Source organism: Amblyraja radiata, chromosome X, assembly GCF_010909765.2.
Source record: "Amblyraja radiata isolate CabotCenter1 chromosome X, sAmbRad1.1.pri, whole genome shotgun sequence".
NCBI lineage: Eukaryota > Metazoa > Chordata > Chondrichthyes > Rajiformes > Rajidae > Amblyraja > Amblyraja radiata.
Window position 1 is genome coordinate 6,422,391 of NC_045999.1, and position 16,901 is coordinate 6,439,291.

At 52.3% G+C, this 16,901-nt stretch overlaps 1 protein-coding gene across 1 annotated transcript in view; it reads right to left on the reverse strand.

The window, feature by feature from the left end:
- Positions 1–1,940: 1,940 nt before the first annotated feature.
- LOC116968161 (insulin-like growth factor 1 receptor) overlaps positions 1,941–16,901 on the reverse strand; it is a 29,130-nt gene continuing 14,169 nt past the window's right edge. The window contains exon 2 of the mRNA XM_033014793.1: positions 1,941–2,851. Within this exon, the coding sequence (XP_032870684.1) occupies positions 2,262–2,851 (590 nt within the window). The 3' untranslated portion in view covers positions 1,941–2,261. The remainder of the gene's footprint in view (positions 2,852–16,901) is intronic.

A 16,901-nucleotide genomic window follows, 5' to 3' on the forward strand; every position in this document is an offset into this window, starting at 1 on the left:
GCTGCACCAACAGATCTTGCTGTTCTCATTTACAATGTTTATTGCATATGGGTTAATGCCTTTCCAAAACTCAGGGCGCAACAGCGGAAAGAACACAGAACCCGTGGGGATGGAAACGAGACTCAGATTGCCAGCAAACTACTTGCCCCGTTCAGAGGCAAAAACTAGAAGAGAATTTACAAAATTGTAACTGCAGGAAGTTGCTGCAGATGCTGATATAAACCGAAGATATAGACACAAAAAGTTCAGTCGGTCAAGAGAGACACACACACACACAAAATGCTGGAGTAACTCAGCAGGACAGGCAGCATCTCTGCAGAAAAGGAATAGGTGACGTTTCGGGTCGAGACCCTTCTTCAGATTGTCCCTGGGGTGGGAGATTGCAACCTTTGCCCTGTTTCGACGAATGCAATCAACCCGGCGTGCACAATCAAATAAGATCAAATAGAACAAGTTATCCTACAACTTTAGGCTGTGCCCGCCATACGCAAGAAGAAGTTTGTTCCTAGTGTGTCGGATAGTGTTAGCGTGGGGGGATCGCTGGTCGGCATCAATGGAGCGAAGGAAATAGGCAAAGTTTCGGGTCGAGACCCTTTCTCCAGGAAGGAAACTAAAGAGTTATTATTAACAAGGGCTGCCATCTCCATCAGGAGAGTCACATATGCTTGGGATTTAGAAGAAGTCCGAAGATAGGTCTCGACCCGAAACGTCGCCTATTCCTTCTCTCCATAGATGCTGCCTCACACGCTGAGTTCCCCCAGCATTTTTGTCTACCTTTATGTTGGGAAGAAGACATGGGGCGAGAGGGCGGGCATATTGAAGTCGAACGACCACTTCGCTTGGTCGAGATTCATGCAGAACCTCCAGGGAGGAAACTAAAGAGTTATGCCCCTGTCCCACTTAGGAAACCTGAACGGAAACCTCTGGAGACTTTGCGCCCCACCTAAGGTTTCCGTGCGGGTTCCCGGAGGTTGCAGGTGGTTGCCAGAGGTTGCAGGTAGTGGAAGCAGGTAGGGAGACTGACAAAAACCTCCGGGAACCGCACGGAAACCTTGGGTGGGGCGCAAAGTCTCCAGAGGTTTCCGTTCAGGTTTCCTAAGTGGGACAGGGGCATTAAGGGCCTGTCAAGCAGATGGCGTGCAAAGATTTTGTGCATACCATAACCCTGGGGCGCCTAGCGTCACCACGCACCATGCGCGCGTAATGCGCACCACACGTGCATCGTGGCGCGTAAATGATGCGCAAATGACGCCCAAAAGTGGGACAGGCTCTTTAATATTAACAAGGGCTGCCATCTCCATCAAGAGAGCCACATATGCTTGGGGTTTAGAGCAGTTGTGAGCAATGGTTCCTCGATATTTTAGTCGCTTCACTCCCTGAGCGATGGAGTCCACGTTTTGCAATCTTCTGCGGGGCGTGAGGAGTTGGGGTGGGATTTGGGGAGAGGTGCATGGTCTCCCATCTTACTCCCGGCAGGTGCACAACCCACCAAAGACAGACACCACAAGCTGGAGTAACTCCTGGGGACAGGCAGCATCGCTGGAGAGAAGGAACGAGCACAACGTTTCCCGACCCGTTCCTTCTCTCCAGAGTTGCCGCCTGTCCCGCTGAGTTAAGGGCCTGTCACACTTTCATGACCTAATTCACGACCTTTTTTACTCGTGGACATTTGTCACCACGTTGAAAAAAACGCCTGGACCTACTTGATGCCACGAGTACCTACGACTAGCATCACAACCTCCGACGACCATGTTGCGTGTATGAGTCTATAGATAATAGACAATAGGTGCAGGAGCAGGCCATTTGGCCCTTCGAGCCAGCACCACCATGCAATGTGATCATGGCTGATCGTCACGGGCAAACTCGGCAGAGGTCGTGAAAGTGGGAACGGCCCTTTACTCCAGCTTTTTTTTTGTGTGTGTCTTACCTCGGTTTAAACCGGCCACCTGCAGTTCCTTCCTACACACACACGCCGCACCCCGCCAACCAACACCGTCTGAGGAAACCCGTGAAGCCTCAAACACGGGCGTCAACGGTCAACGCAAACGACACTCGAGAAGAAAAATCTGCGGACGCGTACAAACGGAACGCCAGTGGCAGTTTAGCGAGTACGCTGTTCCCAATATAGATCACAAAAGCTTCATAAGACACCACAAAGGTCCCAGAGTGGACACCGACTGACCGACCGCCAGGACCCAGTTTTGGTCACACACACATACTGGGGAACTGATACAAGGACAGCTTACACAAGTCGCAACTATTCACAAGAGGGAAGACTTCAAGCAAGTTTGATGGATCAGCCTACCTCTCTGGCAGTGGTTGGCATTCCAACAGCGATAGTTGTACTGGTTGTAGACGCTGGTCTTGGTGCACAGGGGGTGGTCCTCCATGGTCCCCGGGCACACGTCCCCGCACTCGTTCTGCTGCTTGTTGCGGTCGATGTAATTGTTTTCGGAAGCATCCAGGATGTAGGACCAGTCGATGGTGGACAGGTAGCAGAGGTCGTTGTTCTTCTCGATCCTCACGGCTCCGCGCGTGATGTTCTGCAGGCTGTACAGCCCGATCTCCTTCAGGTGGGTCATCTCGAAGATCACCAGGGCGTAGTTGAAGAAGAGGCGCACGCCGCGGATGACGGTCAGGTTGGGGAAGAGGTCGCGCAGCGTCTCCAGCCCGTAGACGCGGTAGAGCAGCAGGTACTCGGTGATGACCGTCAGCTTGGGGAAGCGCAGGGCGCGGAAGTCCTCCGCCTTGCCGCTGATGAGCAGGATCTGCAGGTAGCCCTCGATGATGGTGCAGTTCTCCAGCTGCCGCAGGTCCGACACCTGGTTCCTAATGTCCATGCCGCTGCAGACTGAAAGAGAAAAAAACGCCTTGTTTAGAGATACAGCATGGAAGAGAACGACATACTTGTGGTCAAGAAGGAACTTTGGGACGACAGATGGCACAATGGGCTAAGTGTTCGGCTGGCAACCGGAAGGTAGCCGGTTCGAATCCCGCTTGGAGTGCATACTGTCGTTGTGTCCTTGGGCAAGGCACTTCACCCACCTTTGCCTGTGTGTGAATGTGTGAGTGATTGGTGGTGGTCGGAGGGGCCGTAGGCGCAGATTGGCAGCCACGCTTCCGTCAGTCTGCCCCAGGGCAGCTGTGGCTGCAGAAGTAGCTTACCACCACCGAGTGTGACTGAGGAGTGAATGAATAATGCAATGTAAAGCGCCTTGAGTATTAGAAAGGCGCTATATAAATCCCATCCATTATTATTATTATTATTAACTGCGCAGATGCTGGAAAATCGAAGGTACACAAAAAAGCTGGAGAAACTCAGCGGGTGCAGCAGCATCTATGGAGCGAAGGAAAAAGGCAACGTTTCGGGACGAAACCCTTCTTCAGACTAATCGGAGGTGGGGGGGGCGGGGAGAAGAAAGGAAAAAGGAGGAGCCCGAAGGCTGGGGGATGGGAGGAGACAGCAGGAGGGCTGAGGAAGGGGAGCAGACAGCAAGGACTAACAAAATTGGGAGAATTCAATGTTCATGCCCCCAGGATGCAGACTCCCCAAGCGGAATATAAGGTGCTGTTCCTCCAATTTCCGGTGTTGCTCGCTCCGGCCATGGAGGAGACCCAGGACAGAGAGGTCATACTTGTGGCCTTTCAGGTTATTGTGGCCTGGTCAAACATAAGGGTTAGCTCTACACGCTACGAATCCCAGCTGTGGAGACACTGGTATCGTTGTCTCGTTGTAGGACATTGATCATTCTTTTAATCTGGATTTTTAACCTATGTATTGTGTTTTTTTTAATATATAATTTATGATGCTTTTATAAGTGATATACTAAGATTTTATATGTACTTTATGATATTTAATATGCAATGCATTTTTTTAATGTAATGTTGCCCCTTGTCTGGACCTCGAGTCCGTAATAAAATGTCATTATTGTTATTGAGTGAGTGCAGCGTAGGTTCACTAAAGGCATGTTGGCCTTCATAACAAGAGGAGTTGAGCATAGGAGCAAAGAGGTCCTTCTGCAGTTGTACAGGGCCCTAGTGAGACCACACCTGGACTATTGTGTGCAGTTTTGGTCTCCAAATTTGAGGAAGGACATTCTTGCTATTGAGGGAGTGCAGCGTAGGTTCACCAGGTTAATTCCCGGAATGGCGGGACTGTCATATGCTGAGAGAATGGAGCGGCTGGGCTTGTACACTCTGGAGTTTAGAAGGATGTGAGGGGATCTTATTGAAACACCATAAGATTATTAAGGCCAGTCTGAAGAAGGATTTCGGCCCGAAACGTTGCCTATTTCCTTCGCTCCATAGATGCTGCTGCACCCGGCTGAGTTTCTCCAGCACTTTTGTCTACCTAAGATTGTTAAGGGTTTGGACACGCTAGAGGCAGGAAACATGGTCCCAATGTTGGGGGAGTCCAGAACCAGGGGCCACACAGTTTAAGAATAAGGGGTAAGCCATTTAGAACGGAGATGAGGAAACACTTTTTCTCACAGAGAGTTGTGAGTCTGTGGAATTCTCTGCCTCAGAGGCCGGTGGAGGCAGGTTCTCTGGAAACTTTCAAGAGAGAGCTAGATAGGGCTCTTGAAGATAGCGGAGTCAGGGGATATGGGGAGAAGGCAGGAACGGGGTACTGATTGGGGATGATCAGCCATGACCACATTGAATGGCGGTGCTGGCTCGAAGGGCCGTATGGCCTACTCCTGCACCTATTGTCTATTGTCTTGGGCCCACAGATTCTACGCTGACCAGCACTCACCTGAACACCAGTTCTCTGCTATCCTACCCTACACTTTAGACTTTCGAGATACCACACAGAAACAGGCCCTTCAGCCCACGATGACCACGCCAGCCAGCCATACCCTACACGTTATCCCACACTATTGTACAATTCACCAAAGCCAATTAGCATACAAACCCGCACCTCTTTGGCATGTGGGAGGAAGCCGAAACACAGGGAAGAAAACCCAGGGAGAACGTACAAACTCCACACAGACAGCACCGTAATCAGGATCGAACACGGGTCTCTGGCGCTGTAAGGCGGCAACTATACGTCTGCGCCACCGTGCTGCCACGTAATCAATGTTAGTCCCCCCCCCCCCCCCTCGCCCGTGGCCACTGGAGCGCTCTCAACATCAGGCTAGGCCGAGACCCACTGAGGCCAAACTCCCAGTGCAAGGCTGGTCTTCAGGCAACATGCATGGAGGGAATGGATGGACCGAAGACAATTCAGGTTGGAACTCTTTTTTACTTTAGTTTCGAGATACAGTCCCTTTGGCCCACCAAGGGTCTGCCCACCCCCCACCCCCCAATAGATGCTGCCTGACTCACTGAGTTCTTCCACCAGTATACAGTCATAGAGTGAAAACAGTCCCTTCAGCCCAACTCGCCCACACCGGCCAACAATGTCCCATCTATCCTAGTCCCACTTGCCTGCGCTTGGCCCACATCCCTCCAAACCCGCCCTACCCACTGTGTGTTTTGCTCAGGACTCCAGCATCTGCAGTTCCTGGCACAAACAAGGCAGATCTTAGCTGGCAAGGGAACGTGCAGAGAACAAAACTGACAAGCCTCAAAAGATCGAAGGGAGAGAATCGCAGCGGGTGAGGAAGCATCTATGTTGAAACGTCGCCTATTTCCTTCGCTCCATAGATGCTGCCTCACCCGCTGAGTTTCTCCTGCATTTTCGTCTACCTTTGATTTTTTTCCAGCATCTGCAGTTCTTTCTTAAACGTGCACAAAAAATTAATATCCAAATAACAGCCACGGAAATAACAAGCGGGCTCGATCTGCAAGAGTAAATTCAAATATCTAAATGACCTGGAACTGTGCTTGGACTCATCTTCAGTGATTCAAGTTGGTTCTATTTTTAGCAAACAGCAGCAAAATGCAAGTCTCGTGCACGGATTTCCTGCGAGAAGACATGATTAGCATTCCCTGAAGCTGATGCATCGAGGAACCTCTCCTGAAACTCGCTGCTGCCAGGTCGTGCAGTAGACCGCACTCACACAAAACAGACCGCTCGGGTTTAGAATTGTTGTCACGTGTCGTAAGGTGGAGTGCAAAGCTTGTGTTTAGCATGTTGTCCCAAACGGATCAGAGGCACCGCACCCACATACAATCAAGTCAAACTGTAGTCAAATAGGTGGATCAAAGGGGAAGATACAGAGCGCTGAATATAGTTCTCAGCATTGTAGCGCACCAGTCCCACAGGCAAAGTCCAATGTCTGCAGTGGGTGGGGTAGAGGTGCATCAGACAGTACCCTAGCTTACAGAAGGACTGGGCAGTCACGGTGGCGCAGCAGTAGAGTTGCTGCCTCCCTGTCCCACTTAGGAAACCTGAACGGAAACCTCTGGAGACTTTGCGCCCCACCCAAGGTTTCCGTGCGATTCCCGGAGGTTGCAGGTGGTTGCAGGTAGTGGAAGCAGGTAGGGAGAATGACAAAAACCTCCGGGAACCGCACGGAAACCTTGGGTGGGGCACAAAGTCTCCAGAGGTTTCCGTTCAGGTTTCCTAAGTGGGACAGGGGCATTACCGGAGACCCAGGTTCGATCCCGACTATGGGTGCTGTCTGTACGGAGTTTGTACGTTCTCCCCGTGGGTTTTCTCTGAGATCTTCGGTTTCCTCCAACACTCCAAAGACGCAGTCTGAAGAAGGGTTTCGGCCTGAAACGTTGCCCATTTCCTTCGCTCCATAGATGCTGCTGCACCCGCTGAGTTTCTCCAGCAATTTTGTCTACCTCCAAAGACGTACAGATTTGTAGGTTAATTGGCTTGGAGTAAATGTAAAAATTGTCCCTAGTGGGTGCAGGATAGTGTTAGTGTGCGGGGATCGCTGGTCGGCCCGGACCTGTTGGGCCTGTTTCCGTGCTGTAACTCTAAAACTAAAAACTAAAAAGGCTGTTCGGAAGCCCGATGACAGAGGGGGAGAAGCTGGTTCCAGAGTCTGGTAGCTCCCTGCTCCCTGCTCCTATGCTCCTATACTAGGAAACCTGAACAGAACCCTCTGGAGACTTTGTGCCCCACCCAAGGTTTCCGTGCGGTTCCCGGAGGTTTTTGTCAGTCTCCCTACCTGCTTCCACTACTTGCAACCTCCGGCAACCGCCTGCAACCTCCGGGAACCGCACGGAAACCTTGGGTGGGGCGCAAAGTCTCCAGAGGTTTCCGTTCAGGTTTCCTAAGTGGGACAGGGGCATTAGGCAACAACTCTGCTCCCTGCTCCTATACTCACTTCCAAACCTCTGTAGTTTCTGCCGGACGGGAGCAGGGGGGAGGAGGAATGATCGGGGTGGGACGAGTCCTTTTTGATCCTCGAGGGTGAGTAACTCACAGAGCCAGTCGTGGCCACAATGACCACACCATCCTATGGCTCTGCAGCACTGGCTAATCTCAGCCAAGTAGCCTCAGGGATGTTTTAGACGGACCCGACTGGCAAAGGAAGAACGAGGCCAGGACTCTGGCTCCTGACAACTTTCCAGTGATTCATGTTGGCAAACGACTGCTTGAATGAGACAGGATGAACCTTCGCTGAAACATCCAAGGGTCACAAAACGTAGAAACAATGAACTGGCAATACACAACATTTCTTTGTTTTCTAAGAATGTATTCACTGGAGTTTAGAAACATAGAAATTAGGTGCAGGAGTAGGCCATTCGGCCCTTCGAGCCTGCACCGCCATTCAATATGATCATGGCTGATCATCCAACTCAGTATCCCGTACCTGCCTTCTCTCCATACCCTCTGATCCCTTTAGCCACAAGGGCCACATCTAACTCCCTCTTAAATATAGCCAATGTACTGGCCTCGACTACCCTCTGTGGCAGGGAGTTCCAGAGATTCACCACTCTCTGTGTGAAAAAAGTTTTTCTCGTCTCGGTTTTAAAGGATTTCCCCCTTATCCTTAAGCTGTGACCCCTTGTCCTGGACTTCCCCAACATCGGGAACAATCTTCCTGCATCTAGCCTGTCCAACCCCTCAAGAATTTTGTAAGTTTCTATAAGATCCCCTCTCAATCTCCTAAATTCTAGAGAGTATAAACCAAGTCTATCCAGTCTTTCTTCATAAGACAGTCCTGACATCCCAGGAATCAGTCTGGTGAACCTTCTCTGCACTCCCTCTATGGCAATAATGTCCTTCCTCAGATTTGGAGACCAAAACTGTACGCAATACTCCAGGTGTGGTCTCACCAAGACCCTGTACAACTGCAGTAGAACCTCCCTGCTCCTATACTCAAATCCTTTTGCTATGAAAGCTAACATACCATTCGCTTTCTTCACTGCCTGCTGCACCTGCATGCCCACTTTCAATGACTGGTGTACCATGACACCCAGGTCTCGCTGCATCTCCCCTTTTCCTAATCGGCCACCATTTAGATAATAGTCTGCTTTCCTGTTTTTGCCACCAAAATGGATAACCTCACATTTATCCACATTATACTGCATCTGCCAAACATTTGCCCACTCACCCAGCCTATCCAAGTCACCTTGCATCCTCCTCACAGCTAACACTGCCCCCCAGCTTAGTGTCATCCGCATACTTGGAGGTATTGCCTTCAATTCCCTCATCCAGATCATTAATATATATTGTAAATAGCTGGGGTCCCAGCACTGAGCCTTGCGGTACCCCACTAGTCACTGCCTGCCATTGTGAAAAGGACCCGTTTACTCCTACTCTTTGCTTCCTGTTTGCCAGGCAGTTCTCTATCCACATCAATACTGAACCCCCAATACCGTGTGCTTTAGAAGGATCATATAAAAAAATTATAAAAGGACTGGTCAAGCTGGATGCAGGAAAAATGTTCCCAATGTTGGGCGAGTCCAGAACCAGGGGCCACACAGTCTTAGAATAAAGGGGAGGCCATTTAAGACTGAGGTGAGAAAAAGCTTTTTCACCCAGAGTTGTGAATGTATGGAATTCCCTGCCACAGAGGGCAGTGGAGGCTAAGTCACAGGATGGATTTAAGAGAGAGTTATATAGAGCTCTAGGGGCTAGTGGAGTCAATGGATATGGGGAGAAGGCAGGCATGGGTTATTGATTTGGGACGATCAGCCATGATCACAATGAATGGCGGTGCTGGCTCGAAGGGCCGAATGGCCTCCTCCTGCACCTATTTTCTATGTCGGAAGGACTGCAGGGGTTCGAAGCATCCCACCACCTTCCTCAGGGAGCGACAGGCAATATATGGCCTTCCCAACCATGCCATCAATAAAGACACACCCAGCCTGTTCAACATCATCACATCCGAGACCTGTATTCACTGGTGTTTACATAACACAAGCCTCCAGCACAACCTGATTGTTATCACATTATCATGTGAAGCATCGCTTGAACCTACTATCAGTGGGGATGGATGAAGCCGTTACTGGCTAGCAACAAGTGCGGGACAAGAGCGTGCCCCCCCCCCCCCCCCCCCCCCACCCCGTATCTGACAATAGACAATAGGTGCAGGAGTAGGTCCTTCAGCCCTTCGAGCCAGCACCGCCATTCAATGTGACCATGGCTGATATTTAAGAGAGAACTGCAGATGCTGGAAAAGCAAAGGTAGACAAAAGTGCTGGAGGAACTCAGCGGGTGCAGCAGCATCTATGGAGCGAAGGAAATAGGCAACGTTTCAGGCCGAAGTCCTTCTTCAGACTGGCTGATCATCCCCAATCAGTACCCCGTTCCTGCCTTCTCCCCATATTCCCTGACTCTTGCTCTATCTAGCTCTCTCTTGAAAGTATCCAGAGAACCTGCCCCCACCGCCCTCTGAGGTGGAGAATTCCACAGACTCGCAACTCTCTGTGTGTGAAAAAGTGTTTCCTCATCTCCGTTCAAAATGGCTTACTCCTTATTCTTAATCTGTGGCCCCTGGTCATGGACTCCCCCAACATCGGGAAAATGGTGGACTCAAGCTCCCTCCTCCCCAGGTTCTTTACGCTGCATTAATAAGCACCCATTGCCTTGTTTGCCTTTCCTGCTACATGTGCCACCGCAGTGAATCAGTGCATACAATGAGAAAAGTTCCGCGGGACTTTGTACAGACTCATGGCGCGACTTCCTACACTGGCCTGTCTGGTGACCAAATGAACCTCGCCCCACCACTGCGGGACTTATATCCAGCCTTGCACCACCCCAGGGCACTCTCTGCACCTTGTCGTGGTGGAGAAGCTCGTGTGGACCTGAGATCCTGAGAGCGATGCCGTCTGGATCTACGCTCCTGGTAGGGCCACCCATGGCGGTACGGTCGAGGGGGAGGTCTGGTCCCTGACAAAGAGCCAATCCAACCAAGACCTCAACGGTGGAACAGGCGGAGGACGATGGCTGACCTTAGTGGAGCGTCACGACGGCTGGGAAGGCGGATGAAGGCTGCGGCAGAAAAGGGTCTCCGGTCGTCTTGGACTCCTTGCCACTGGATCCTGACCCAGATCTGTCAAGGACCGTGGGGCGGCTGTCTGTGCACCAGTCTCCCCACGTTAAACAAAGTCACGCACTGGCGTCCTCCATATAGGGAATAGCCCCCTGGAGACACCATCCCTATTTTATCTACAAGACATAGTTAGTGTCCCCTCTCATCTCACTTACATAATTCCATTTTGTTTATTTTGAATCCTTGCCAGGAAATTTTTTTTTCTTCTTCTCGACTTTGTGCCTGTGTAAAATTTGTTTAATAGATTTTCAACATTTGCATAGCGAGGTGTGAAACCCTTGAATGTTAAGTGACATTTTCTTTGTCTGCATCAGGAATCCGGTTCAGGCACAAATGAGGATGTTTATTCAAACACCTTTCAGCTTTTTTTTTTGGCAACAAGGCCAGTGTCTAAACGGCCGGGTTCTCTAGAAAGAAAACAGTATCCGTGTTTCGAGTGTCGGAAGGAACTGCAGAAAATGCTGGAGTAACTCAGTGGGAGAGGCAGCATCTCTGGAGAGAAGGAATAGGTGACGTTTTGGGTCGAGACCCTTCTTCAGACTGAGGGATCCAGAGATGCTGCCTGTCCTGCTGAGTTACTCCAGCATGTTTGTGTCAACCTTCGATTTAAGCCAGCTGAATCTGAACTTCTTTCCCACACAAGGAACTGCAGATGCTGGTTTAAACCAAGCATAGACACCAAAATGCTGAAGTAACTCAGTGGGACAGGCAGCGTCTCTGGAGAGGAGTGGGTGACGTTTCGGGTCGAGACCCTTCTTCAGACAGGGGCAGAGATAGAGAGATTCTTGATCAGTGCGGGTGTCAGGGGTTATGTGGAGAAGGCAGGAGAATGGGGCTAGGAGGGGAGAGATAGATCAGCCATGGTTGAATGGTGGAGTAGATGTGATGGGCCGAATAGCCTATTTCTGCTCCTATTACTTACGGCCTTATGAAACGTCACCCATTCCTTCTCTCCAGAGATGCTGTCTGACCTGCTGAGTTACTCCAGCTTCTTGTGTCTTATCTCCAAGTGTGAAGGGACTTGTTCTTCCTTTCTGAGCTCAGAGCAGTCGGCGGTCACCACCTGACATGAATCATGCTTGGTGGATCCGTCCATGTACCCCTGTGGGGGGGGGGTGGGTTCCCCGAACTGGTTCTGATAGCACCAGGGTTGCCAACTGTCCCGTATTAGCCGGGACATCCCGTATATTGGGCTAAATTGGTTTGTCCCGTACGGGACCGCCCTTGTCCCATATTTGACCGCTGCTACTCGGGTCGAGGGGACTGTCGGATCGTCCGGCCCCGCCTCACCCGTCCCGACGTAGTGCAGCCCATGGAGTGCAGCAGCGGCAGCAGCAGCGCCTCGCCCGTTGCCCCGTCGGTCGGTCAGCAGCCCGGCCAGCTGTCCGACCTTCTGACCTTCGCTTACCGCCGACACCACCACCACCACCCCTCCTTCTCACGACCGATCATCGGTTCATGAGTTGGACGGGGCGCCGGACTGTGCGCGCTGCCCCCGGGGCCAAAACTCCTCAGCTGGCCCGCCGGCTGGGCTTTGTGTACAGTCCAGCACCCGGGGCCAACTCATCATTTACGGGACGACAGATGGCACAATGGGCTAAGTGTTCGGCTGGCAACCGGAAGGTAGCCGCTTCGAATCCCGCTTGGAGTGCATACTGTCGTTGTGTCCTTGGGCAAGACACTTCACCCACCTTTGCCTGTGTGCGAATGTGTGTGAGTGATTGGTGGTGGTCGGAGGGGCCGTAGGCGCAGATTGGCAGCCACGCTTCCATCAGTCTGCCCCAGGGCAGCTGTGGCTACAGAAGTAGCTTACCACCACCGAGTGTGACTGAGGAGTGAATGAATAATGCGATGTAAAGCGCCTTGAGTATTAGAAAGGCGCTATATAAATCCCATCCATTATTATTATTATTATCATTCACCCACCCAGCCACGGCCGAGTTGGTCAACGAATTGCCGTCGGGAATTTGTCCCATATTTTGACCGTTTGTCCCCTTATTTGGGAATGAGAACGTTGGCGACCCTCTGCCGTTGGCGACCCCCGGTAGCACTGTCGGTGACGTGAGAGAAGGGAGGTGGGGCAGGGTGAAGAGGAATATGTGCCCTTTCTCTCTCCCTCTCCCCCCCATCTTGTGTTTGTAAAATGGGCCCCACTCTGCCTTGCATAATGGAATATCTTGGCAACGCATGCTCCCACTATGAATGGTGAGCGAGGTACCACAGGTACCCAATACCCATGGAACCCTGGAAAAATTGAGAACCCCCCCCCCCAAAAAAAAATGTACCCCCCTCCATACCTATTAATAATTCATTAAAAATTAATCTTCATTGGGGGATGGTTGATGGAAAATTAATTGAGTGGTGTGAGTGATTTAACAAAATAACCAGTTTACATGGCTGGCTTAGATTCAATTTTCAATTTTCATTCACTGATGTAAATTGAATTCTGCTGTTGCAGATTAAAGCCCGCTTAGACACAGCAAGCGAGCTCCTGATCAGGTCACCGCGCAGAATGTCAATGCTGAGGTTGCTGCTTGCCTGCACCCAGTGTGTGCGTGCGGGGAGGGGGAGAGATGAGGAGCTCGCTGTGTCACGCAGGCTGCCCCCCCTGACCTATATTTCCTCTGCCTGTGATTCATCGCCGACTACTCCCTGTGGATGTCAACCCAAATTCAACTGGGTAGACAAGTAAATATCGTGGAGAGACTCAAATAGCCGGAGTAACTCAGTAGACAATAGGTGCAGGAGTAGGCCTTCGAGCCAGCACCGCCATTCAATGTGATCATGGCTGATCATCCCCAATCAGTACCCCGTTCCTGCCCTCTCCCCATATCCCCTGACTCCGCTATCTTTAAGAGCCCTATCTAGCTCTCTCTTGAAAGTATCCAGAGAACCTGCCTCCACCGCCCTCTGAGGCAGAGAATTCCACAGACTCACCACTCTCTGTGAGAAAAAGTGTTTCCTCGTCTCCGTTCTAAATGGGTTACCCCTTATTCTTAAACTGTGTGTGGCCCCTGGTTCTGAACTCCCCCAACATCGGGAACATGTTTCCTGCCTCTAGCGTGTCCAAGCCCTTAACAATCTTATATAATTCAATAAGATCTCCTCTCATCCTTCTAAACTCCAGAGTGTACAAGCCCAGCTGAGAATTCCACGGACTCTCTGTGTGTGAAAAAGTGTGTGGGGGGTGTGGGTGTGTGGAACGAGCTGTCGGAGGACCTAGTTGAGGCAGGTGGTATCGCAACATTTAAGAAACATTTGGACAGGTACTTGGGTAGGACATGCTTAGAAGGATACGGGCCAAACGCAGGCAGGTGGGACTAGCGTAGATGCGGCATGTTGGGCGGTGTGGGCAAGTTGGACCGAAGGACCTGTTTCCACACTCTATGGCTTTCTTTGGTAGGGTGCAGGGCACGGGTAGTGCGGCGGCTGCCTCACAGCTCTGATGGGGCGCTGTCTTTGTGGAGTCTGCACGTTCTTTTATGTGACTCCAATGGCTTCCGCCAGGTGCTCCGCTTTCCACCCATGTACCAGCCCGTCTTTGGGACATGGGTTGGAAGCGGTAGATGGACTTTAAGAGCCCCATCTAGCTCTCTCTTGAAAGTATCCAGAGAACCTGCCTCCACCGCCTCTGAGGCAGAGAATTCCACAGACTCACAACTCTCTGTGAGAAAAAAAGTGTTTCCTCATCCCCGTTCTAAATGGCTAAATATTCTTAAACTGTGTGGCCCCTGGTTCTGGAATCCCCCAACATTGGGGTCATGTTTCCTGCCTCTAGCGTGTCCAAACCCTTTATAACCTTACATGTTTCAATAAGATCCTTCTAAACTCCAGAGTGTACAAGCCCAGCCGCTCCATTCTATCAACATACGGCAGTCATAGAAACATAGAAAATAGGTGCAGGAGTAGGCCATTCGGCCCTTCGAGCCTGCACCGCCATTCAATATGATCATTACTGATCAGTCCCGCCATCCCGGGAATTAACCTGGTGAACCTACGCTGCACTCCCTCAATAGCAAGAATATTCTCTTTCAATATATAAGTATGTAAACAAGCACTTAAATTCCCAAAGAACGTGTGCCGGTAAAATGGATTAGCATTTGATGGGCGGTAGGGACAGGATGGGCCGAAGGGCCTGCGTTGTCTGATGCTGTGAATTGGGAGTGCATCCACAAGTGCGTGGAGCAGATTACTGCACAGTGCGGGTGAGTGGTTAGTGTTTAACGCATCAGATCCCTGTCTACACACAGCGCACTTGATATTGTCACAGCTGTAATTTTCATTCAATGTTGTCTTACAAGGAATTTAGTTATTGGGGAACAAAAGAACAAGGAAAAGTTTAAACAAAGCCTTGAACTTGCATTCATTAGGAGGTGCCTTGCTACAGCGAGTTGTTTAGTAGTGTGGTTTACCTCGCTGTGTGTAGTGTGTTGCAAGCGCCCACAAGCCACACCAATGTGAATAAACAACCAGTAGCTTGGATGAGTGTAGATACAGTATGGAAACAGGCCCTTCAGCCCACAGAGTCCATGCCGACCATCCATCACACATTCACACCAGTTCCATGTTATCCCAATTTTCTCACCCACTCCCTACACGCTAGGGGCAATCAATGGGCCGCAACTAAACCGCACGTCTTAGTGGGATGTGGGAGGAACCGGATGCGCCCAGAGGAAACCCACGCGGTCACAGGGAGAACGTGCAAACTCCACACAGAGAGCAACCGAGATCAGAATCAAACCTTGGCTTGAGAGAGGGGGGGGGACGAAAGGGGAGGGGGGAAGAGAGGGGAGGGGGGAAGGGAGGGGAGGGGGGGAGACGAGAGGGGAGGGGGGGGAGAGAGGGGAGGGGACGAGAGGCGGAGGGTGAAGAGAGGGAGGGGGGAAGAAGAGGCGAGCGGCGAGGGAGAGCGGTGAAGAGAGGAGAGGCGGGAAAGAGAGGCAGAGGGGGCAGGATGAGCGAGGAGAGTGGGTTGAGAGAGGAAGCGGGGGGAGAGGAGGTAGAGGGGGGAAGAGACGGAGAGGGGGCACCAGAGACGAGAGGAGGAAGAGAGGACGAGGGGAAGAGAGGAGCGAGCTGGGGAAGAGAGGAGAGGGGAATGAGAGGGCGAGGGGGGAAGAGAGGGAGGGGGGAAGCGAGGGAGGGGCGGAAGAGAGGGGACGGGGTGAAGAGAGGGGAGGGGGGGAAGGCGAGGGGAGGGGGAAGAGAGGGGAGGGGGAAGAGAGGAGGGGAGGGGGGGAAGAGAGGGGAGGGGGGAACGAGAGGGGAGAGGGGGAAGGGAGGGGAGGGGGGCAATGAGAGGGGAGGGTGGAAGAGAGCGGGAGGGGGGAAGACGAGGGGAGGGGGGGAAGAGAGGGGAGGGGGGAGAGAGGAGAGGGGAGGGGGGAAGGGAGGGGAGGGGGGAAGAAAGGAGAGGGGGGAAGAGAGGGGGAGGGGGGAAGAGAGGGGAGGGGGAAGAGAGGGGAGGGGGGGAAGAGAGGGGAGGGGGAAGAGAGGGGAGGGGGGAAGAGTGGGGGGGGGGGGGAGGGAGGGGAGGGGGGAAGAGAGGGGAGGGGGAAGAGAGGAGAGGGGGGAAGAGAGGGGAGGGGGAAGAGAGGGAGGGGGAAGAGAGGGGAGGGGGGGAAGAGAGCGGGGCGGGGAAGAGAGGGGAGGCGAGAAGCGAGTTGAGGGGGGAAGAAAGGGGAGGGGGGAAGAGAGGAGAGGGGGGAAGAGAGGGGAGGGGGGAAGAGAGGAGAGGGGGGAAGAGAGGGGAGGGGGGAGAGGAGAGGGGGGGAGAGAGGAGTGGGGGGAGGAGAGGGGAGGGGGGAAGCGAGGAGGGGGGGGAAGGGAGGGGAGGGGGGAAGAGAGGAGAGGGGGGAAGAGAGGAGAGGGGGGAAGGAGGGGGAAAAGGGGGGGGGGGTGGGGGGGAAAGGGGGGGGGAAGAGAGGAGAGGGGGGGGAAGAGAGGAGAGGGGGGGAAGAGAGGGGGGAAGAGGGGGATGAAGAGAGGGGAGGTGGGGGGGAAGTTGAGAACCTCAGCAGGTACCAAAACGGCAGCCAATAAAATGGAAACACAAGAGAATGCAGATGTCGGCATCTTGAGCAAAACACAAAGTGCTGGAGGAACTGTGCCAAGTGCTGAAGGTCCCAACCGGAAACGTTGCCTCTCCGTTCCTTCCGCAGATGCTGCCTGACCCGCTGAGTTCCTCCAGCACATTTGTGTTTTGCTCAATAGCTAATAGACCCCAGCTGATAGCCCTGGTATTAAAATGAGATTCAATCACCTCCCGCAAGGTCCAGCAATCCCCAGCCAGCGCAACCCCAGCAGATCAATTTGTCTTGAATTGCCTTCAAGACTAATACTTTGTAAACAGCGACCAGGGCTGCAGGAAACAAACAGCCAGACTCTCCGCGTGCAGCCATTAAGGTGGGGAGCTTGCCGAACGCCGTGACACAGGGGTGGGGTGGGTACGCCCCTGGTCACAAGGGATTGCTTGCCAAGGGAGCTCCCCCAGCC